Here is a 25,627-nt window from a genome sequence, read left to right on the forward strand (position 1 = left end):
TGTTCAACCTAATTGATTCTAAACTTTGTGGAGATACCTATCTTACGGTGGCATGGAGTCTTATCGTCTTTGGTAAATACAGCCACAGTGCTGCTGTTTGTTTGTTTGCTTTTAAGTTTGGGAGATATACCAGATAGGGTGAATGTGTTGTCTTATATTGGGTGGTCTGTCATTTCAGGTTAACTTGTGTGTAATCAGAACAGTATTTTTCTTTACTCTGAAAGCATTTAGATGACTTTGAAAAAGAAGTTTGTGTATCTTGAAAATTTAGATAGAAAACTATATACATAGCTATGCCGAAGGGCAAGAATAGTGCTGTAGAGTCAGCAACAGTATTTTAAGTATGTCTTCTCCAGTAGCTGTTTGGATCAGATAAGTTAGGAAAAGGATATTTTGGGGGGACTTGGTGACCAATTATCATGGTTTATTTCTAGCTACTAGCCACATTTTTCACATATTTTTGCTAATCCTTCTTATTACCTGCAGAGGGAGCTTGTATATGAGATAATCAACATAATCAAGGCACTGAGGGCTGAAATGTTTCCAGTAAATACAATTTCATTTCATTGAGCACTCTGTCATACTCATGCAGTGCAGAAAGAAAGCTTGTTTAAAGGATTTTCCATCACTAACAGAGATGACAACAGGAAAAGATATAAAAAGTCAAGAAGTCAACATTTACACTATAATTGTTTTGGACGTAAGAGAAGTCCCTTTATTTTGTTACTGGAAATGATAAAAAAAGAATTGCAGGAAATGATGTTCTTGTACGTCAAATTGATATTTTTATTTCATTTATGATGGTTATGAAAAGCCTTGGCAAGCAAAATACAGCAAATTCATTAGTTGCATAAACTGCCTCCTCTGTTTCAACAAATGTCTTGTGGATGTCAGATAGACAACATAGAACTTGGAGGACATACAAAATTGTCTGCAAAGACTCTAAGCAGAAAACATACATCTTTTCCATTTAAATGTTAATTATAATTGGCCTCTTAAGAGATGCAATTTTCTTTTAATTTTTATGCTTTTACAAAATAACCAGTAATGTTAGTGAATTTCATAATTACATTGAGTAATTAGTGCAATGGTACTTAAACAGGACAACTAGTGGTTAAGAATCCAACATTAAGATTTCTTGAAAACTGTTGTCTTAATGCATGTTGAAGAATAATGAGTTATAAGATTATTTGTAAATAATTAACACTTCTTTTAAGAAGCCAGAAGGCTTACATTTGAAACAATGAATGAAATGATCAGTAAGTACAAGTTTAGAATTTTCATTGTAAATTTCGAGACATTGAAACGATGATCTTCAAAAAAGTTAAGATCTGTTTGTCAAAAAAATAATTTTTAATATTGCTTTGCTTGCTGAGCAAGAAGCATAATGGGTGGTATTTAAATAAATTCTGCACTAGTTAACTCTGAAAAATGGTGGAAATAATTTTCATCTAAAATATTTCAGTAAGTTTGCAAGCTATTTGCTATTATACTGTTGTGAGAGAAACCATTATGTATACTTGTGCATTCTATAAAACAGAAACAGCACTCAATAACATGCTTCCTTGTACTAAATCCCCCAAGAAAATTGGTTTGAGAGTTGATTTTCCATCATTTTACTTCAGAGTAGTAAACTTAATACACATATGTACAATGGTATGCAGTCTTATTATTGCATTTTGGATTATCATTTTAAACACCTAGAAAAGGTTTACTATGTCTAACGGGGCACTATCTCAGTGCCGATTTATTATTTATACTGGCTAATCCTTGCTAATGTGAAAAGTCAGCTTGTTATTGTAACACCAAATGGCCCTCTAAGTAGGGAAACAGTTAAGTAGATCTGCTGTAATAGGTTGTTGTCTAATAAAGAGATTTATAGTATTGGCAAGGGCTATTGTATAGGTATTACCCTCTCACAGCATGATCATGTATTATCTTAACAACTCAGTGCCACGTTTATGTGGAGCATTTTCATAACAGGGTAAGAATATTAGCCACAGCAATTACACTCCAATAGGATTATAGCGGTAAAATTTCCTGAAAATATATAAATACTGTCTTTTATAAAAAATTTGATAGGTATTGGTGGTTGAAAGTTGCATCCTGATTTGCTTGTGAAAATATATTAGTTTATGATGAAAAGAGAGTGGTTTTTAAAATTAATCTTACTGAGGAATAATGGGTAGGCAATGAACATAATCTGTTTCCTACACAGTGTGGTTTTTTTTCCCTGTGAGGTAAGGATTACTCAGAAATTCAGCCCAGAGAAGATTGTTCAACAAAATACAATAAGTTTCAGGGAGTGTGTATAACTTCAATTCTGTGTGGGGATAATACTGCTAGGATTAAGCTCTACACTTGCAATTTCACAAATTTGAAGGTAGGGCAATGATGTTTTTAAAATGTTATGTTGAAAGCATTTTTGAAAGTAGTTTTTACTTGCATGAAATAATCTTATTCAGTTTTAGCTTTAGTATGAAACAAATGTATGTTTTACTTATCGTTAGATGTTGCTAGGTACATTCTTGTGAACACAAGTCTGTTAAGAAACTAAATAACAGAAGCTACCACAATTTCTAATTAGTTACAAGTTTAGTTTGTATTTTGAAATATAGGAACCATTACCCATTGATTTATTTTATTGAAATCTGGTGTAGGAATCATTTAAATAATGAAAAGAAATGAAAGCCACAAAATGTGGTATTTGAATTGCTTCCCTTTGGATAGCTTTCAAGCTATTGCCTACTTCTTAACATTTTCCATCTCCTCATTTCTTCCCCTCCCTATGCTCCCCCCGAAAAGGATACAGTGTGGGAATCAATGTATTGTGATTTTAGTTACATTTAATCAAACTAATTACATGTTATCAATGGAAGACACTTAAGTGGAATGATAGATCAAAACAAGGCCCTGTTGTAAATTAGATTTACCTGTACCTGAACTTATAAATACAAATTATAAATATAACTACTATAGATTTTTAGATGGTTTCAGATGCAAATTATTGAATAAAGGGAAGATGTGTATTTAAAATCCGTTTTTAAAAAATAACAAACACCAAAATATCTTCTCTTGCTTGCATATTATATGAAGATGAAGTCTTAATTAGGTCTTTCAAATTAAGGAAATTTACACACTGCTGTTTTCATTACTGAAGTGCCTTCCAACAAGTATGTACATATTTGCATGAACATATATTATATTCATGAAAGTGTATGTGAATGCAATAACATGATATTGGTATTGATAGAGGGGGGAAAAAGAATACTGACAAATTTGTAGCCACATAATTCATATCACTGTTAAGTGATTACTGAAAACTAGTAAAAACATGCTCAAATCTTGCCAATATTTTAAAATATATAAAGTAACATTGCTAGTGTAGCTAACATACTGATGTGTTTTAGTGAATAACTTTCATCTCCTTAAGGTTTAAAATAAATAATGGATTATTCAAAATTTAATTTTTAGTTACTTTGGTAACTGGATTGTAATTAGTAATTCACTTATTTTCTATATGCATAGAGTGGAGCAGTAAAGCGTTATAATTTTGGATCTTTCATGAAGAACAACAATTATGAGCTAAGATGATGAGTAGTCCTGTGGCACATAATAGACTAACAGATTTATTGGAGCATAAGCTTTCGTGGCAAAGACCCACTGTGTCAGACGAAAGCTTATGCTCCAATAAATATGTTAGTCTATAAGGTGCCACAGGACTTCTTGTCGTATATGCAGATTCAGACTAATACGGCTACCCCTCTGATTCTGTGAGCTAAGAGTAACACAGTTTGTTTTAGGAAACATCCGTAGGTATGAGGACTGTTGTGACATTTTGTTCATATTTGACTTTGGGACAGGATTGCAACTTTTGCCTAAAAATAAAAATAAAAATCAAAGGGACAAATTCTACACTTGGGGTGTATGGGGCACCTATCGATTTAACTGAAAGAGCCATGCCCGTATAGCTGAGGACAACACTTGTCCTATATGCATTGACTATGAATAAAGTCAAGACTCAGAATAAAATGAAAAATAAAAGTAGTGGAAAGAAACTTAAAATCCATCATAAAATGTAATAAATTGTATTAAAAGCCCGGTTGTTGTTCAGCATGGAAAACCATCACTTTAAAAATTGAATTTATATATTTTTTTCATAATGGAAAGATTAAAAAGCAATAGGTTAACAGTATATTAATTCATTGTCAACTTGCATGTTTCAGTAAATAAATACTACTTTTAGATGCCTTAGGAAGACAAATTATAACATATAATATTATACAATAGCATTTAATTAAATGCAGAACCCTTACACTTTTAATTATATAGTTCTAAAATGTTTATATACAAATGTGAAATAAAAAAGATCTCCATTGCCATACAGATTTGGGTTTTTATTAGCCTTTTTGCACAAATTGTATACTGAATCTTTTTATTTAAATGAATATTCTGCTGTTACACATGACAGTAAATCAAAATGCAAGTCTGTGCTTTTAAGATTTTAATAGTAAAGTGCATTAAAAATGAAGCTACTCTACCAAATCATAGTTAACTGCCCGTAGACAACATTCATACATAGAGAGAGGATATAGTTTTAGTTTTTTGCAGTGTATTTCACTGTCTGTTTTAGAGAGCAGATCTATCATGATAAATAAAACTTGTATTAGGCAAATGGAATGTAAAATCCACAACATAGAATAAAACAGAGCAATGTGCCATAGAAACACACCTGTGAATTAAATTCTTCATTTTTAACTCTCATTTTCAGGGAAGTTAAATATTTTTGCTACACATTAAGGTATTATGTTTTTAGCAACATCTTTTCCAACTTTAAACTATTTTTGATATACGAACAAATATCAGTGTATACAATCATATAAGGAAATTAATGGAAACTGTTTGTAAGTTATATGATGGTTTATAATTTGTATATAATACTGTGATTTAGGAAGATCACCCTATTTAGTATATGTTGATTAATGGTCGACTGTAAGTGGGTGTACATAGGTGTTTTGATTTTTAAAATATAGTTTCTTAATGTTTAGTGTCTGGCTATGGTTAGTTTTGTTTCTGAGTAGTTGTCAAGCTGCCATATAATTCTTGTTCTTATAGCATTCACCATACTGGATGTGTTATGCAAAATGAAAAATTAGTACTTGCATTTAAAAGTACTGTCGGTATTTTTGTTTGATATAATTTCCACTTTGGAAACAACTGTTGATTGGAGAAAAAGTTTAACATGACTAAATAAAGTCAGATATAAATTAAAATGTCACCTTAAATTTAGTAGAAGATATTAGGAGTACACATTTTATTAAATTTATTTAGAAATGAATTAGCAGTTGATTTGGAGAAATTAAGAAAATGTCATTCATGAGTTAATTTTGGTGTAGTACAATTTGATTATTGTAACAGCTTCTTAAAACCTTTCCAGTGATTTGTAATTATTTACCTATTTATATTTAAATTTCTTTTTGTGTGTTTTGTTTAAAAAATTCATAGGTTCTGCTTTTTGCTAATGCTTTACTTGATGAGAAAAAAATCATGTGTCTAAATGCCACACCTCCATCCCTAATTAGTTCATATAATCTAGTTTCCATAGTTTTTTCATATCTGAGAATTATTCATGTATAAGTAATGTAAAAAATGTTATTGTAGGATGGTTTTCTCTAAACATATTCAAGTGCTATCCATGTGGGTGATACCATTTGACTCTAGTGTTTCTGAAGACAGCATTCTGCTGATATGTCGTGTGACTTTGGAGCCTAATTATAACTCATAAGTGGTGAAAAGAGGTCTTTTCTCCCTAAACCGAAAACGTTTGCTCCTTGAGTTACATTTGTTTGATCCTTGGAGAAGTTCTTTTACTGAGCGAGACTTGACGTTTCATTCTATGTACAGACACACATAAATCTTTCCCTTATAGGAAAACATATTTTTCTGCTATGGGTTTATGGTTTAGAATTCATCATTGATAGTATTTAAAAATGCATTGATATTATCCATTGATAGTATTTAAATATGTATTTAATATATGGAATAATATACAAATGCTATCTGACATTCATAGGTCTGGAAAAATAAGATTATTTCCATGCTGCAAATTTAATTTGACAGCTAGATTTCTTCAGTTGCTCTATAATAAAACAAAGCTATAATACCATAATTATTGATCAGGAAATGGAGGTAATTCCTCTTACTATTTTCCCACTCTAAAGTTTCATAAATTGGTTAGTTACTTGATAAAAATAAGATCATTATAAGAAGGATCACTGGAATCTGAAAACGAACTATCTCCAGTTAGACATGTGGAACCAAAATGTGTCCTTTCTCTGTTACAGGCAGGAAGTCAAAATCTCCATTTTAATGAAGACTTTTCAAAGAACAGAATGTTGAAAAAGATCCTGTATTTCTCTACACCCTTTTTTAAAAGCGTAGAACCCTGAGAGAATAAATTAAAGATTATATTAACCCGTATAGTTTATTTTAATCTGTACAAGGGCAATAAAGTCTTATCATTCAGAAATAGATTGTAAATGGCTTGGTGGTGTTCAGTTTGTTTCCCTTTTGTTTCTTGACTGCTTATGTTGGGGAATGAAGAAAAAGTAACTTGGCACAGTGTAGATTACAATGATAGAAATGCCTTATTAAGTTGGAAATTTTCTAGTGTCTGCATATAAACTGAATTCATTATAGAAAACATTGGGACATATAAACATGAAAGTGCTGGGCTTGATGAACAATTGTGGTTTGCCAGCCTCCAGATTGCAATAATCCTTGTCCAAACTCCCTGTATAGGAATGCAAATGGGCTAGATGTCGACTCTGGAAAGTTATGAGAGATGGCATTCTAGGTCCAGGGAGATGTGCACCTTGCCTTGATAACAGTGCATTTACACCAATTACCAACTCCAGACAGAGGCCTGTAAGTGAAAAGATTTTGTGTAATTCCTATCCTTTGTTGTGATTTTTTTTAACTGATAAGGTTTCATATATTGCTTCGCATTTAGTAAAATAATCATCAAGTGCTGAAAAGGAAACTTACAGATTATGTGAGTTAAAACCATAAAACCAAAACTATGTAAAATTTAAACAAAATCCTGTAACACAGGGCTAGACAGGATAGGCTGCCAGGCCTGCAGCTGCAGTGTTCCTGCATGTACATTTACACGTACATAATACTCTACTGACTTCAGATCCTTATCAGAAGTCATAGCAAAAAAGCACCTTTAGTTTGGAGAAGAGGGAGAAGAACTTTGGGTACATAGGGCAGATTGTGTGGGTGTGTGATAGTGAAGTAAATGGGATTTAGCCCTGGCAGCATCTCTCTCAATCACTTCTTAATTATCAAACAAGGGGTTTGGGTAAGCAAGCCCTAGGCCACTCAGTGTAGCGTGATTAACAGTCATTACTCCTGTGAGTAAAGCTGGTCTGTAACAACTGATCAGCAAGCTGGGATAGTAGCCTGGATTATCCCTCTTTCTGTATGAAGTAGTTCTTAGAGGTTAGATTTTTAGTCAGGTAACTAACAACTAAATACGGCTTGGTTGTTCAAAATCTTCATATTTGTAAACTTGCTTGAAGGTTCCAGTTGTTTTGCAGTGTTTGCTACTAATACCGTATTCTTAACAATTAAGCATTTTTTGAATAGCGTTTCTCAATCAACTTGAATTATTGATGCCTTGGTCTATGATAGAAGAACACTGTTACTTTTCTTACCCTGCTGCAGTATGTGTGACCGTATTTTAACAAGCGACATCCCAATGCAACTAGAAAAAATAATACAGTTTTCCTAATTGTGGTTTACTTAATAGAGTTTCAACTGCAAAATATGTGGCAAATAAATTTTATGCAGTGCTCAGGCCTTAGGAAATTGATGTTTTCACTGGTTACATGTTGAAGAGAATAGGTTTTGACACCATAACTATAATCATTGCAAGACAAATACACTCTTAAAATTGAATGAAATGTTTACCAGAGTATTTATATAACTGAAAGGATCAGTTTAGCTGACTTGTTTAGGAGTGTGTGTTTATTCCTTGCTTTGACAGTATGTTAGAGAGAAATATTTTCAAAGCAAAATAAGCAAAAAAGAAACACAAGTTGAAAGATATTCCATGAGTTCTTATTCTTGATTGATTGGCTTTTATATTTCTAATCCATGTCTCCCTGAGTGTATAAATGCACACACACACACATATTCACGTTTTAATTGAAAATCTGAAAGCATTTGCAAATGATGGGTAAACAGTATTATCACAGATTTACAGGTGACAAAACTACGACATAAAAAGAGGGTAAGGGACTTATCCGGAGTCACCCAGCAACTCACTACCAGAGTTAGGAAACAGGAACAGAAGTGAAGTCTTCTGGCTCACAGTCCTAGTGTACTAGAAGCAGATACATGCTTCCTTTAGTTAGTAGATGATCACAGTGTGAGAAAGCACAAACATACTGTTCAGGATCGCACATTCACTGGCTTATTTTTGGTCTCGATCTGTAGCTTAGAGGTCATTATGGTGTACTGACTGAGGAAAAATATGCTGTAGTCTGTACTTTAATGCATAAAGTATTTCATATAGAATATTTTTTTTGGAGAATATTGAATATTGTTTTAGTTCAAAACACACCAATTCACCTCTCGACTGAATGTATCATATTTTAAAAAAGGCTCTTTTAGAGAGCATGTTGACTCATAGGCAATACAATGAAAAATAGTATTGTAAAATCTGCAATATAAGAAAGCTGGGTTCATTGTCAGCGAGTCATCAGTCTTCTTGTTTAATGGAAGAATAGACTTTGAAAGCTCTTTCCCCCGACCCAATTAAAAACAAAGAATCTCCCTTCTTTGGCTGTCCCTAATAATATATTACAAATAAACTAGTCATTTACTTCAGTCATACCTCTGTTGCACTTCTGGATTTGATTCTGAATAAAAAATTATCCAAAAACTGTAGCAGACATGCCAATACTTGATAGCCGATACTTGATAGTTAACTTTTATATATTCTTTTATCACTGTAAAATTATCAGTAATATATAGAGCATGGTAACTTGCAGAACATTAAACTATTAGTAAGTTCTTCCAGATAATATATTTCTTGTGTGTGTGTTTGAACACACATACACAAAGCCCCTTGTCTCACATCATGTATTGCCATTTGATCACTGAAATATAATTTGTAGCTAGAATTATTTCTTTTCTCACACATCTATTGCTATTTTGGACCATCTTCAACCAAATGAATGTACAGTTTGTGATTTTGGTTAGTTAACTTTCTTAAAGTCAGCATTTACAGTTACCATAATATTTCTCTGTGGTTACGATATGAGATAATGCTTGTACATTGATCCCACGGTGTAATAGTATGTCAATTATTGGTAAATGCTGACTGCCCACTCTAAAGAAAACAAATTACCCTTGAGATAATTTAGACCTGTAAGTTCTTCTGCCAGTTGCATCCTTGCTTTCCCTGTATTCTTAAGCATTTTCTTTTTCCCTGTTGTATTTTATTCTTCAGGTGTCAGTCTTCTGCTTCCTCTACTGCATCTTTATTTTGCACAGACTCCTGGACAGCTTCGTCACTTTTATTGCCTTCATTCCATTGCACAGACTTCTTCAGTAGAGTCCTGCTCCTTTTGGTGCCTCTCTTCTCCGGGTCTTTCCAGTCCCATCTGCTTCCTTTCCCTTTATATGTTACCCAAGGGCTTTCCCACTACCACTCTACTTCAGGGGAGCACAGGGAGCATGCCTTGTTTCAGCTCTCCATGCTCCAGTTGCTTTCCCCCTCTCCTGTACGGTATGCTTCTAATTGATTTCTGGAGAGTCATTATTAGGGTTGGGGGAAAGAGTCTACTTAGTGATGCCTACCGTGTTTTCTGATTTTTAATTATCACAGAGATTCCCAAAAGACTGTGACCACCTTTACTGATACATATAAAAAGAATAAACAACCTATTCAAGGATTAGGGTGTGTGGTAATAGTTGAGGTGGGGCAAAGGATTCTATACAGAGAGATATATTTGGGAAAACTGTAAAAATGCAGTGGTCTAGATTAGATGTGAATACTTTTTTCTCTTTGTCAGCTTCATATAGTCTAGCAGGGCCGAAACATCCTTTCCTAAATCTAGTTTTCTCTCCTTGTTCTGTCAGCTATTCTTTCATCCTGAATCTGAGGTGAGTAAATGTGTAAAACGCTATTTACGAAAATATTGTGTGTCAAACAACGGAGACTTTTTGATAAAACAATCTTATTTTCTGTGTTGTCCTATTGTTTTCTGTTGAAAGTGTCTTTACCTTACAAAGAATGTTAAAATTTAATTGACTTCATTTTGTACTTTGCTACCAAAGTGGAAGGCGTCCATAAATTGTATTAAATGAAACTGATTGAAGCCGTTTGATTTAAAGTATTAATATCTAAAATTGTACACTCTTGCTTTGGCGATTTGGAATTTTAATTTAGTGAAATGCCGTAATGTCTTTTTGTGCTCAGTTTGGTGAGTGTTATGTGAAAATTCCATTTTACCAAATTAGGGAAGATGTATATTTCACACTACTTAAGACTCTAATGATTAAAACCTGTTAAATTTCATATTTAATATTCAGATGTCTTTGTGCAAAATAGCTGCTTAGATTTATTGTCAGCATTGTTTGATTCCTGTATTAAAGTTGATTAAATTGCAAATGCTAATCTGAGCAACTGTGGAAGGTTGTGATCTGGATTTGAAAATAACCATGGGGCTACTGCGACTACAGTAAATCTTTAATAATAAGCAAGCCTAGCAAACAACAGGAGGAATGCATGCTATGAGAGAGATCAACACACTGATAAAGTTTGAGGCATAAAACAAAAAAGCCAAGCGACTCCAGTATCTGAGATTTGCCAGTATCTCTTAACAAAGTTTAAGTTTCCATTTCTAAACAAACAAAAAATAAAGTAGTAAATGTTTACATCAACACATATTTTGGGGGTGAATGTAAGTAGTCTTAGGTACTAAAAACTTTAAAATGTTTGTATTCATTTAAAAGTCGAAATGTAAATTGTAACTTTTGGTATAGTAATAAACACTTGGAAATTGATTGGTAACTTACTTCAGCTACTGAAAATATACTTAGAGCATGCATTCTTACAAGGCTCTTGTCTAAAATAGTCTGTGAGTGTGGATAAACACACACACAAATAAATAATATGCTTTTTCTTTTTTCAAATTTTTGAAAACAGCTCTATAGTAAAATAATTCCAGACAAAGAATAAAATTTACTTGTAGTCACTACATAGTAATACTCCTAATTGTTGTCATAAACTAATATTACCAATTGACCAATAAAGGTACAGTTTATGCCAGACAAATGTATATTTTTAGATGCTTTTTCAGAAGATTGACAGTTCAGTAGAGATGGCTTTTATATATTTTGTTATATAAAAATGCTTATTATTGTTAGCAGATGTACTTTAATCCTCAAGAATGATTGTTTGGTACCAGCAGGAGATTTATTAAGCTTGAGTTGTGTGAAATAGTGTGTGCATAAGCTGCTACTTAGATTCTAAAAATGCCATTGAAAACTGTTAAAAAGTTCTAACTGAAATTGTCAGAGAGGTATTAGCTGTTCTAAAAGACGTATGTATATACTGTTGGCCCCTGTGCTGTAACCTCTTTATCATTTATCTTCTTGTATTAATGTCACTGAATTATTAATTCATGAGCAGGGGCGGATAGGGTGAAGGCACTATTTAAATGTGTGGCAAATGTATCCTTATCGCTGGAGACATGAAAAGAGTCATTTTGTGTTATCTGTAAAATGGAAAGGACATTTTAAAATTTCATTTACAGTAATCCACTTCACTTCCAGTAAAACACCTAGATTATTGCTGCCGTAATATAATGCTCTTATTAAAATTTTGTAACCTTCTCCACTTCTCACTTATAAATAAGGTGGATAGACAAATGCAGACTTCATTTGTTCTCTTGTGGTGTACACATTAACGGTAGCAGACAAATTGAGTATGTAGTTAATTGTTTCTAAAAGTAATTTCTATTATTGGTACAAGAAACAGTGCCACTAATAGTATCACTAATAAAATACTCAAAAGTCAACAGCATGTAATGCAAAATAGCAGCATATTACATGTCACACATCTCCAAGCCTTGAGATTTAAACTCTGCCTACTGGGAATTTTGAACTGTTCTTTTGAGTAGAAGGAATTAAATTTTTCCCAAGTCATGTCCTGGCATGATTGTCAGAAATAAAAATAATTATAAATATATACAAGGACAGCTCCTGCTTTGAGTCAGATTTAAGTTGAATAAGTTAAATAACATTAGTAGTTACTTTCCTAATATGTCAATTTTTTGGAGAAAAAATTAAAATGAAACTGAGATGCAACCTGATTTTTTTGCCTGGACTGGAATAATGGAAATTAGTATTGTAAGAGTTCAAAGTGAGCCTAGACATGAAGGGTATATCTACACTAGGAAATTATTTCAAAATGACTTAGTTATTTCTGGAGTTATTATTTCAAAATAGTATGGCCACGCTACTGGGAAGTCTCGAAATTAGACCAAGGCAGGCTCCTTTGTGGAAAGCAGGAGTTATTTCAAAATAACCAGCCACTTATTTTGAAATAACGGACCTGGTAGTGTGGATACTCTGCTTGTTATTATATAGACCAGGGCGTGGTGCTTTCAGTGATTCCAGTACGTACTATTATTTTCCTGTTTGCTGTTCTTCTCTCATCAATTTATTTCAATATTCATTTTGTGCAGGATGGCTTTTGTTGGACTTGCACATTATTTTACAGTTAGAGGAAGAAAAATAATTTTCCCTTTTGTAGTTCAGATAATGCCCTTAAATCTTTACTGAATATTTGATATTAGTACCCACTGTCACTGGAAAGAGAGAGAGCAAGAGAGAGAGCACATAAGGTATATGGGAAAAGAAAAGGGTAAACTGAAATTAAGCTACAATGTTAAGTTCGTAATTGCTTTAGGTAAGGTTTATATTCAAAATCCTGGGTTTAATTGCTTATAACATTGCAGAATTTGCACATTATATTTTCTAGCTTTGATCTTCCCCCAAAGTAATGCAAATAAAAAAACTGTTCTGCCATCTCTACATAGGTCTTTAAGTAGTTCTCAGCTCTCGCGTGAAATGTCTGGGAGCATAAGATTGAAATTAGACATGAAAATAGCCCTCACTGAGGAGAAATACCTTTTAAGTATTCCATTCCCAGGAATAGAACATAGGAGCTGCTGGAGATGGTATAATAGCTTTTTGATTTGACAGAGTTTTAACCCATTGAAAATAACACTAAGCTCATAATCGGTGAGTTACCCTCATGTAGGGAGACAGTACCAGACACATGCAACACTGAAGTTAAGTCCCTTTTTAGTGCAAAAGTAAGAGAGGTCACTGTGTGCATGGATACTTTAGTTGTACAGAATTTTTTTTTAGCCCTAATTCTGCATTGCAGTGTGCATGGATAACCCATGTATCTGCACAGAATACCACTGAAGTAAATGAGTCTCTAAATGGGCACAGGCCTCCACCTACATACATTTCAGCGTGTAATCAGGCCCAAGTTAGATTGTCTATAGAATGATTTCTGTAAAACTTATTGCATTCCTTGGAAGATATATGCATGACAATTGTATAAAGATGATATATAATTAAGGACCGTATAGTAATTGGTACATATGATGGACAGAGTTAAGGCTGCATGTCCAGCTTTAACTATATCATTTCATGGTTTTGGAGCTTTAAGAAATTGAGAAGGAAGGAGGAGAGATGAGAGGCATTTTTTAACTTTAATTATTTGTAGGTTTTAAGCCCTCTACTGTGTAGCTCCCCCACTGTGTAAATTAGTATGTCTGGAGGAATTACTTGCTGTCAGTGATTGGCAGGAGGAATTGCTTTTTTGTTGCTGTTATTCATAATGGGAGAGTTATCTCGATACAGTACAGCCCGGCTCATACAAGCCAGATTTTCACTCTGGAATATCATACTTGTTTTGATCGTAGTTTAAAGGTTGTATGCTATGGATTTTTAAAAACGTTTTTTAAAGGGCTAAGCATTTTGTCCTGACTATTTACTCCCTCTTCCTCCCCCCCGCTTTAGATATTATTACCATTAGATATTTTAATAGTACCATGACTCAGGATTGTATGTGGGATGCTGGAGAGTGCACAGTAGCTTTCATGTTTGTCTGCAGAGGGGTGTTGCACTACCTTTATTTAATTAAATGGTTTGTAAAGTGCTTGGGGAATAAGGCTTCATTGAAAGCATTGTAGAAGGTTTTTTTTATTTTGTTGTTGTTGGTTTTTAATGGGACTAGTTTGTGGTCCTTTGAGGTTTGATTATCAGAACCACGGTAAGGAAACAAGTATTTCCGATCAAAGAAATATTAGTGCTGCTATTAAAACAAAACAAAAAATGGGATGGTTTATATGTTTGAAAAAAGAAGAAAGTATATAGTAAAGTCCATAGATATGCACATTTATAAACACAATCTTTCATAAAGTGGATTATTACAGTCCTATGTTAAATATTAATATCTGAAGTTATAAAGAAATAGCAGATATTTAAAAATAGGGTTCTCTCCCTGATATGTATTTCTTTTTATATGTAGTTACAGCTTTTCCACATTTATTTGCAAGCTGATCAGCTATTTTTTTTCCTAGATTACCTCACTGTTCCCAAGAAATCTCTGTTGGTAATATTGTTGACCTAATATATGACAGATCTTGGGTCATTATTATTTCATTTAGTGGTCATATGGATAGACCAAGAGGGAATCTGAATATTGATTCACTGAATGGCTAGTAACAGTGATTTATTAATCAAGGATTCAGTGCAGTGAGCCAAACACAATCAGCATTACATCTTCTGTTCCACCATTGATTTTTTCCCCATATTTCACTGCACAATGATTAGGTCACGATCATCCAGATGTTGATGATTACAAAAGGAATATGGTTCAAACATCATTGCACTAATTACATCCAGTGAGGTATGTGTATTGTTATAATATATTTCTGATAGCTTAAAAACCCAGCTAATTTTCGACTTGTTTTTCGCCTGATTGATCTGATTTAAGAAAATATCGAAGGTGATTTTTTTCATCTCTATGGACCTGTCCTCAAAACTGTGAACAGTATCATTTTTACCCTGTATAGAAATTTATTTTCCACATAATATATGGAAAAGGGCCAAATTAAGAACCGACTTTTATCCTGCAGGAAGCTACTGAAATGGATGCTGTCATGATATTCCTATATATTTAATAGGAAATTTCTCACATGCAAATAACATAAAAAAAGAATTTGTAAAAACAACAAGGAATCAGGCGGCACTTTATAGTCTAACAAATTTATTAGGGCATTAGAGTATAACAGTGTGTTTCCAGCCAGAGCAATGTTGCTAAATCCAGATCTTTAAAGGTCTGTTCATTCTTGCAGCATAGGAGCACGTTGCAGAACAGTTGTTACCTTACCCGAATTTAACACAGTTGCAGTTTGTACAGTCAGGATCTCAAGGTTTTATTTAGCCCAGTTATGAAATGCGTTTAAAAAGTGATGAGTCCTTGTTCACTATTTAAGCATCTGTTGGGTATAACTAGGTTCCTGGACTTTGGTTGTGTTTTCCTATGTAGATGCGTCCTATGCTGATGTGGTGAAATTTTTTTCAGTGTATCGGATATAAAAGGTATGTCTGAACCTCTCGTCTCTTTGACATACTTTTCTCTGCTCTTATGCCAAGAGAGGAAAGGTCATGAAGTGTATCAACTATGTTAAAATCCTTGTAGTCAGCTGCACAAAGCATCATGTGACATCCATTTCAGAGGTATAGGCTTGTCTGATCATAGTTCTATTTTGTTTGCCTACCTCTACTTTAAACAAATTCTCCGCTGTGAAAAATACTGGTTGGGGGGAGGAGGAAAGAATTCAATCAAATGACATAACATCTTTCAGGAAAATGAGCCTTTGCAAATCCTTGTCAAGACTGTCAACAAACATTTTACTGTCTTATAAGACTACAGTGTGTGTCTGATGTTAGATGGGTGGTTTCTTATCTAAAAGGAAAGATATATCTCTGTAAAATAAAGGATTATTCTGCAGTTTACTCATCTGTGAGAAGTTTGAAAAGCCTTTGAATTTTCTTTAGCTATAACATTGTTTCTTTTGGTTTCTCATGTGGTTCTGTGTGTTTTCATAGCTATTCTTATTCCCTTGTTTATTTTTTATCATAAAAATCTATCCTATATAGGTTTGAAAATGAGAGCTATTTGTTTTGCATTTTCAACAGCCTAGAACTATTTATGAAGAGAACTGCAAACAGCCTCAGACTGTGCCTCTGGTGTCCAAAGCGATCAGCATATTTAACATGCTCAGCATGACACTAAGATATTACAGCCGATAACTGTTGTAATTGACTTAAAGAATCTATTTCCCTCCCCCAGTTTTCATGTACTGGGGATTTATCATTAGGGCATCAGCAAGATTCAGTAATACATTGAAGCCAAAAAATGTGGAAGAACTTCAGTGTAACTGTTTTGAGTTGAAGTAGTCTCAGTCAGTGATGCAGTGTCAATTGAAATGAAATGGAGGAGTAATTTAATGAGTAACGGGTGACCCTCATGATTCTGAGGATCTAGTGGAGGCAAAAGAGAAAGATTAAAACTTGGCAAAAAGAGAGTGCCTGGAGCCAAGAAAAGCCTTTCTGATTAGCACTAGCAAGGGTTTACTTTCCTAGCTTATTGAATGAAAACTCCCCAGAGCGTCCATGCTGTATCCTGTGTTAACAAGAAGGGGCTGAACTAGCCTGTCAGGAGAGGCACTCAATGTAGTAATGTATATACAATACCTGGTGAAAACACAAGAATGGAGCTGAGCCAAATTGGAATGATAAAGAGGAATGAACATCTTTGCCCTTTTTAATTGAATTCCATTTATTCTCCTTGTGAATTATTGAGGCAGACCACTGAGTTGCTGCATTTTGATGGGATAAATGATGTCATACTATTTATTTGTTTAGTGTTGCTTCACATACAGGTAGAGCCGCCTTTTTGAGTAAACTTGTGCTGTTATAATTACGAGGGACTGAGTTTTGTGATCTCTGCTTCAGTTTAGATTCAGGATGCGTGTATATTTATCCCATACTGTTTCAGGCTTTGCTAAAGCATTGATGTATCACTTCAGAGCACAAGGCAGCTGAGTGCATAGAAATGACTTTTTATTGTAAGACTGGGTGACCTTGGTCACATCTTGTACTTACTATGCTATTCCCTTCCCTGATACTGCATTCCATCTGTACAGCACAGACAGAAATGTTTTGTGTTAGACACCAAATCTTCAAAGTGTTAATTAATGTGGACTGTTGTATACAGAACCAAAGATAAGACTCCTTGGGCAGGTCTTTAGGGTTGCAATATTTTTAATGGAATACAGCCTTTGTTGACCAGTTTTAGATGGAGCTGGTTTAGCCTTTCCATTTCCTCTGCAATAAGCAACCTGTTTAATTGGAAGTGGATTGCAGATTGACCACTTACCATATTAGTTAAAACTTTAAAAACAACAAATAGTCTGGTAGCACTTTAAAGACTAACAAAATATGTAGATGGTATCATGAGCTTTCCTGGGCTATTTGTTGTTTTTAAAGTTTTTCCTGTTATAGACTAACTCAGCTACTCCTCTGAAGCTTTTGAACATAATAGTTAAAATTATGCTAGCTAAACAGAGTTGTGTATTGCTTCTGTCATTTTTTTTAAAAAACCTGGTCTTTCAATTTAAAAGAGGTGATATGGCTTCCCAGTTGTCTAGCATTAATGTAAACTATTAAAGTAAGTTATGGTTCCCCCCCTCCTTTTAAATAACCTTGTTGATGGTTTAGACATGTCTTGAATATTCAGAGCATCTAATAAATGTAAATATGTTACTTGCGGAAAGACTGCAACTGTCTCTTATGTTGCCAACAAAGACAATGTAGTTGGACAATAAACAATTCCAAGGCATATTCCAGTACAGGCAGTCCCCGGGTTACGTACAAGATAGGGACTGTAGGTTTGTTCTTAAGTTGAATCTGTATATAAGCCGGAACTGGCATCCAGATTCAACTTAAGAACCCCAGGCATCCCCAAGTCAGTTGCTGCTGAAACTGATCAGCAGCTGATTCCAGGAAGCCCGGGGCAGAGCAACTCTGCCTCGGGCTTCCTGCAGTCAGCCGCTGGTCAGTTTCAGCAGCGGCTGACTTGGGGACGCCTGGGGCAGAGCAGCTCGGGTGCTGCTGGGTTGGTCCAGTAGCGCGGCCACTCCTCAGCGCTACTGGACCAGCCCAGCAGCACCCCAGCTGCTCTGCCCCAGGCGTCCTGATTCAGCCACTGCTGAAACTGATCAGCAGCGGCTGAATCAGGACGCCTGGGGCAGAGCAGCTGGGGTGCTGCCGGGTTGGTCCAGTAGCGCTAAGGAGCGGTGCTGCGGGACCAACCGGCAGCGCCCCACCTCCTCTACCACAGGCCCCGGGCTTTGCGCCACGTCTCCCTGGTCTGCTGGGGGGGGCACTAGCTGCCCCCCCCCCCCCCCCCCAGCAGACCAGGGAGACGCGGAGCAAAGCGGCGGAGGACCCGGGCCGGACCGCAGCACTTCCAGATCAGTGCCGCGGTCTGGCCCAGGTCCTCCGCGGCTTTGCTCAGCGTCTTACTGGTCTGCAGACCAGGGAGACGCTGAGCAAAGCGGCGGAGGACCTGGGGCTGGACCCGCGGCGCTTCCAGATCAGCTGGAAGCGCCGCGGGTCCAGGCCTGGGTCCTCCGCGGCTTTGCTCAGCGTCTCCCTGGTCTGCTGGCTCCCCCAGCAGATCAGGGAGACGGGGAGCAGCTTTTCTCGCCCTGGAGGAGGTGGGCGGCGGGACCAGGCGTCCCGCCGCTCCAGTCCTCCGGGGCGAGAAAATCCCCGTTTGTAACATAAGTCGGATCCGCGTAACTCGGGGACTGCCTGTACTTCATTAGCGGAGCTTGGAAGAAGGTTTTAGCAGTAGTGGTGCACTAATTGACCTTTTTACTTGGCAGTATTATTATATGATCTTTAATAGATATTTTTCTAAAATTGGAAAACTTAATGACTGGAAAGTTCAGGGACATAGGCTTTCTGTTGGGACATAGTAGTCTGTAAACATGTCTACATAAATCTTTGCCTCCCCATCCTTTTTTGAGATGTATTTTAGTCTCTTGAGAACTGAAGTGTTTTAGTAAATAAACTAACTGGGCTCTGTGTGTGAGTTTCAGAATGAAATGTAATGGTCTGTGATATACAGGAAATTAGACTAGATGATTTCTAGATCCCTTCCGGCTCTATGAAATGCATTTTTAAAATTTTTACTTATTTAAAACCTCAGCTAGCCCCTTTCACCTGCCTGGTGGTTGTCTCTTTTCTGTATGGTTTTATGAGAAGCAATTCCATTCTGGACACATCCCATTTTCCTGCCACAACCAAACCCAAACCTTGCTTTTAAGTTTTGATAAGAGAAAGCTGCATTCCGAATTTGTTATTCCTATCTCTTACTGTTTACAAAGAGTTCTTGAACAGACAGAGTTACACATACAGACAAACTCTCTCAAATATATTGTAGAATATAGGGCTGGGAACAGAGCTCTCTGCATCCCATAGCACTTTACAAATCTGAATGCCTACTTCCCTTTATTTTCCCTCTTTCAACAGGAAACTCCACAAGGTAAACCTCTCAGTTTTTTCTGAGAGAGACTAGACAGGGGTTGGTAACCTTTCAGAAGTGGCATGCCAAGATTTAACTTATTCACTTCTATTTATGGATCTGTGTGCTGGAGGGAGAGGGGTAGGGGCAGGCTGGGTACGTTATCCATATTTTCTGAACCAGCTGCAGCTAGGGAGAACGGTTTAATTTAAACGATTAAACAGATTAAGTATTTTAACGTTCTCATTAGTTTATCAAACTTCATTTTAAATAAAGTAAAATATTAATTTATGTCAAACACAAAAGGTTTCAATGTTTTCTTTATTTATGGCAGAGGTCAGGAACCTTTTTTGGGTTGGGGGGCCCCTGACCCACAGAAAAATCAGTTGGAGGCCACACAAGAGAGAAGCAAAAAAAAAAAAAAAAAAAAAACACTCCTCAAAACCCTCCAACCCTCACTGATGTGGCCTCAAACTGAGACACCTCACTCTTCTGGCGCTCCAGCCCCACAGGTAGAAGGGAAGGGATAGGGAGGACTGAGGTTTAGGGCTTCCCACAAGCCAAATTTACTTTTTGGGGGTTCCAGAGTTAGTGGATTTTGTGGACCCCCTTCGTCTCGGGGGTGGGGACAAAAATGAGGGGTTCAGTGTGTGGGACGGCTGCCAGTGTGTGGGAGGTGGATAGGGTGCAGGATCTAGGTGGAAGGTGGGGTGCAGAAGAAAGAGAGGTTGCAAGGTCTGGGAGGGAGGTAAGCTGAAGGAGCCGACTGGGAGTAGGGTGTCTGGCCAGGGGGAGGAAGCAGGAGCAAGGGAGGTGCAGTGTGTGGCCAGGAGGGAGGGTGCAGGAACAGTAGTAGATTCGGGAGCAGGGTAGGTGTTTGGCCATGGGGGAAGTACAGGAGCAAGGAAGAGTGCAGGAGCAGGCTGGAGGTCCGGGGTCTTGATGGGGGGAGGAGAGTGAGTGAGGGGGATTAGGGTATAGGGGTCTAGCCATGAGGGGCGATGCTTACCTGACTTTGCTTCCCCTTGCAAAGAGGAAAGTCTCTGTGGACAGCGCACTGCTGTTCCTCCAGCTGGGTGGGAAGAGGGCGCGAGCTCAGCCCCTCCCCCCATATATACATCAGGGATCTTGGCGCAAATGGGTGGGAGTGGAGGAAACCCCAGCCTTCTCAGCCAGACTTGGTTCACTGCCACTCCACCAGCGGGATGGGGCAGGGAGAGAGTGGCAGTGCATGGAGCGCACCTGCTGAACCTGAGTGCGCCCCACCCCTCAGCATCCCAGCTGGGCTCCATACAGCCCATGCCCGGGCCTGAAGCAGCAGCTCCAACATGCAGAAGTTTGGGAGTGGCTACGCTAGGTTTCACATTGGACCTACCCAGCCCCCCTGGCCGCAGTGGCAGTGGTTGCTGTACCAACAAGTGACCTGGAGGAGGAGGAGGTGGCAGCATAGTTGGACCAGGGGCCACACAAGCCAGAGGCAGTCTCGTGGGGGGAAGAAGAGGGCCGTGCAGTGGACATTGGTAGGGCATTGGGTGGCAGAGTGGCTGGAAAATGCACACCACTGGAAGCCGGCCCAGCTGCCTGCCGTCAGATCTCCAGTGGAGGTACCTATGTGCTCTATTGGGGTCAGGTGGAGAGAGAGGAGGCTGCTGTGCCACACACGGAGCAATAGCAGTTAAAATCGGGACGGTCCCATATGGTCGGTGTATGGATCTGGCAGGGAGGCTCGTGTGCCAGTGAAAATAGGGATTTAAATTACAGCTGAAGTTGTGTGGACAGCTTTTGTTGCACTCTGAAACTTAAGCAGTCTTTGCTCTGGTGAACATGTCTTCCCCACTCTCAAACATTCTTTCTGGATCACAAGCAGCTTAGGTCTGTTAAGATCTGAGAGGAAACAAGTTATTTGCTCAGGATAACCACTTGCTATGATCTACTTTTCTGTTCACAAAGAGGTAATTTAATATGGCTTTTTCCTGGTCCTGTTTGTTTGTTTTTTGGATTTTATTGTTGTGAGATTCTGCTGCCTCTCTATCTTTGGCATTTACGTGATCAGAAAGATGAGACTGAAAGCAACACTGATCCCTACAAGTGTCCTTTGGCTCCAGCTTGTGTTTGGGGTAACTTTTTCCAGGATTAGTTTTGTTATGCTGCTGAACAGTTGATTCAGTATTGCAATGTCCTTTTATTTCGATTAAATTAGTATTTAGGGCTTCATAACATTTAGCTTAACGGAGAGTTATTATTAATTTGCTTACAAAAAAAATCTCAGTTTTTAAATTCAATTTTATTTTTTTCTGGCTATTTGAAAGCACATCTTGGTGATAAGCAGTTTTCTGAAAGCGAATTAGTTCTTTTAGACATACTTTGCCATTAGACATACTTTGGTTTGGCATTAAAGTGAGTTAAGTTTTATTTCACAGCGGACTACAATGGGATAGATGTTGTACACCCTGTTGTCTTGTTCGTCACAAACATTTCAGTTCATATTGCTCCCAAAGCAGGGTGGTCATTACTGTAGTGTTACAGAAATATTCTTAAGCCTCATTTAAAAACTATTGCTGGGTGTTAGAACACCTAAAATAAGTCCTTTTAGTTTAGAAGGTTTGAGGCCTTTACTCCTTCCCTCTGCCATTGGTTTTCCTATGTGGGAAGCTTTTTCCTGGAAAAGGTCATCAGTCTTTAACTGTTCTCTGATTATTTGCTTCCTTTCTTCTCACAAAGAAGAAAGCATGAAGGTGAAGGATGATAAAGCACAGCCATGTCACTATCCACTTTAAGGTGGGAAAACCTTTTCGAAATTCATGCATGCCTCTAAGCAGCCCATACAGCATTAGGATATAAAAATTTTAAAAAAGCCCATTTAAAACTAAATCTCAGAAAATCAAAATCCTCTGGACGGATTGGGAGCAATCAAAAGGCTGACTTAATTTCACTTGTAGCCATTATTGTGCCTTATCCACACTCTCAAATTATTCTAATTGCTTGCTCAAATCATAAAGAGCAGTCTGTAGTGTCTGTGAAATAGTTCAGTGATTTAGCCCTTTGGGTGTGACGGGTGAAGAATTATTCTAAATTCTCCTTAGGCTTTTTCTGTGGGAGAATTCCCAGTTTTTAGATGTCTTAGTGGCAATACCCGCTTTTCTTCCTAAGCAGGAACTTCTCAGCAATCTTACTTTCAGCTGTATGCAGTGTGTCATGTACGGATTTGAGGTTTTTCAATATGCAAAGCCCTCTCAGCCCAGGGTGGAAGACTTAAGAAATAAAATATGACTATCTCTTTGTGTCTGCTGCAGGATACTCCTGCAGCAGCAGATGTACCAGTGCCAGATTAATTGGTGATGGATCTTTCACCTCTAGGCACTTGGGCTTGGGCCAGGAAGAGCTACTCTGTGTTTGTCCTGCTCTTTGTGGAAATACATGTGTGGTATGCATCGTTCTGCCCCTTTGCTTGAAGAGTACTTGTTGGCTGTATTTGCAAATTACAGGAAAAGAGCCTCTTTTGTTGAAAGCTTAGAATGCCAGTTTTCTTTCATTTCCCTGTGTATGAGACTGTAAGAGCTTTGCATTCTGTAAGAGGTATGTGGAAAAATTCCAACAGTGAAGTGGCATCGCCATTAAAGCCACGTCCACCGTGATGCAACATACTTGGCTACTCTAATATTAAATGCTTGTCAGACTGCAATGGCATTGTGTCTTCCTGCACTCACAGCCTATGGAAGTGTGCAAGTCTTGTGGACAAGAGGCAGCAGCATTCTACTGATGGATTCATTTCTTCCCATAGGACTCTGTATGGCAGCTCTGAAACAAATTAAGTGATTGTTAATTTCACCCTGCTGCTGCTTGTTAAAGCAATGAGCAACATCAGAGGTATTGCAGCTGTATGTCTACAATGGCAGAGTAAAAATGTTATATTGTTGAGCATTTGGAAAACTCTGACCATCAGAGTTCAAAACTTTTTATTAAAGGGGAAAGTGTAAATTCTGTAAAAATCAGAAGGAGAAACTATCCCACTTGTCACTGGTTACTGGATGAATAGATTTTTTTTCAAGTCCTAAGTGTACACCAATTTTTAGACTCCCTATATAGCTGTTGAACTGAAACTTCCACATTGTATCTCCATGAGGCACTATCATAATCACTGATGCATTTTGTGGCAGCTTTGATCCCAAAGGATCTCAAGGCTGTTCTATAAAACTTTATAAAATGTCATTCATTCACGGCCTGGGGACTTTTTTTTTTTTTTAAGTGTGAATGGGTTGAAATGAACTAGCGAGGAGTAACTTAGAATCAGGGGTGTCCTGGTAGTTGCCTTTCATTACGTGATTTTTTTGCTGCCAGCCTCAGTTTGCTATGCACAAGCAAGAAAGATAAGATAGACTACAAGATCTGTGGAAAATCAGGGCGCTTATTTTAAGTGTAACCTTGAGCACCCACACTTTGAAAATTTTGATCTGTCTGCCTATAGGCCCTGGGCACAGAACTTCTCTTTTGATCTGTGCTTATGCAGCATTGTTCAGAGTTTCATTATTACCGTGTTCTGAGTTGCACACTCCTGTAGCTCAGAGAGCACACACTCATACTGGAAATTCAACTGTGCATTATAGTGAGAGTAAAAATATCTCAAAGAGCTATCTGCTGTGACCTGATATTCCAATGGTGGTTGCAAGAACGAAGGCATTGACTGAAGAGTGCTGGTGGCTGGTCAGACCGTCAAGTTCAATAATTGTTTTGTGCTATAATGGAAAAATGTAAACCATGCCTTTTAAAAGCCTTTCATGTTACATGGTATGTAGGAGAAGCTCTTCAGGTGAGCTTGTCTTCTCTGTAGAACTAAGGAGTTCAGTCACATGCTAAACCCAGTGTGGTCATGGGGAGTACCATCTTTGACATGGGTTAATGTTGATGTGATCCAAAGTGGGAATACTCACAATGTGCTTGCAACACATTTAGGTTATTTTTGTTTAAAAGGTTTTTCATTATGGTTAGAAGTACTCTGAAACCCTACTGATCAAGGAAGTACCAGCATCCTCAGAAAAATGGTTATTTTGATGATTATGTTGTTGCTTTTGCTTTTTTTTTGTCTGAGTGGGCAGAACTATGCATAACAGAAAAACTGGCATTCCTATCTCCTGTAGAGAGCAAGGAAGCCATGATGGGGGAGGGGTCCGACTGAGCTTCTCTTTAGAAGTTTTGTTGTTGGGCTGTATCTTTTTTTGTACTTGGATCTGTACCTCAGTCGTCTTCAAATCCATTTTCTTATCTTCACTGTATCTCTTAAAAGGAGCAACTAACTACAATCACATTTTAAACTGCTTCATCCTGTTTTGTTGTAAATCCTGTTTGATCACTGACTTTGATCATAAATCCAGCACACCTGTCCATTCTCCAGCCACAGTAAAGGGGCTGTCTTGTTATATTTTTAATACTTTCTGTGTTCATGTCAGCTAAAATTTCATATTCAATCTGTGATTTTTTTTTTAATTTGCTGGCATATGACTAACAAGGGAATCTCTTTTGTTGTTTTCCATCACCAGGTATGAAGATCAATGATACGGACCACTGGCTTCAATGATGCTGGGCATTTGTAACTGGGATCATTAAGGAATACAAAGAAAATACTTAAGGATCAATAATGGTATCTTCTGGTTGCAGAATGCAATTATTTTGGTTACTTCTCATAATGAGCTTCCTTCAGTATACAGAAGGTAAGATGATATATATTTTAATTATGCTTCAGATGAGAGACCAGCATATACTTTGTATAATTTTAAAATATTTATTTTACTTTTAGATTGCTCAGTTGTTTTAGGATGCATCTGCTTAACTAGAAACAGTTAATTGCTACCTGTCCTGATCTAGAGCTGTTAGTCAAAATGATTGATATTAAAACAAAACAAACATTAAAAATAAACATGTATATTGTTT

General features: G+C 37.0%; 1 protein-coding gene across 15 annotated transcripts in view; it reads left to right on the forward strand.

Moving 5' to 3' along the window:
* The window catches only part of ADGRL2 (adhesion G protein-coupled receptor L2), a 538,071-nt gene that overhangs the window by 345,039 nt on the left and 167,405 nt on the right, over positions 1–25,627 (forward strand). For all 15 annotated transcript variants that reach the window (XR_012905938.2, XM_075936335.2, XM_075936334.2 and 12 more), the window contains one exon: positions 25,237–25,407. Coding sequence is in view for 14 of the 15 variants with exons in the window: in XM_075936335.2 (XP_075792450.1) it covers positions 25,335–25,407 (73 nt within the window). In the remaining variant the exon portion in view is untranslated. The remainder of the gene's footprint in view (positions 1–25,236; positions 25,408–25,627) is intronic.

This window comes from Pelodiscus sinensis, chromosome 9, assembly GCF_052426305.1.
Source record: "Pelodiscus sinensis isolate ZL-2025 chromosome 9, ASM5242630v1, whole genome shotgun sequence".
Classification (NCBI taxonomy): Eukaryota; Metazoa; Chordata; order Testudines; family Trionychidae; genus Pelodiscus; species Pelodiscus sinensis.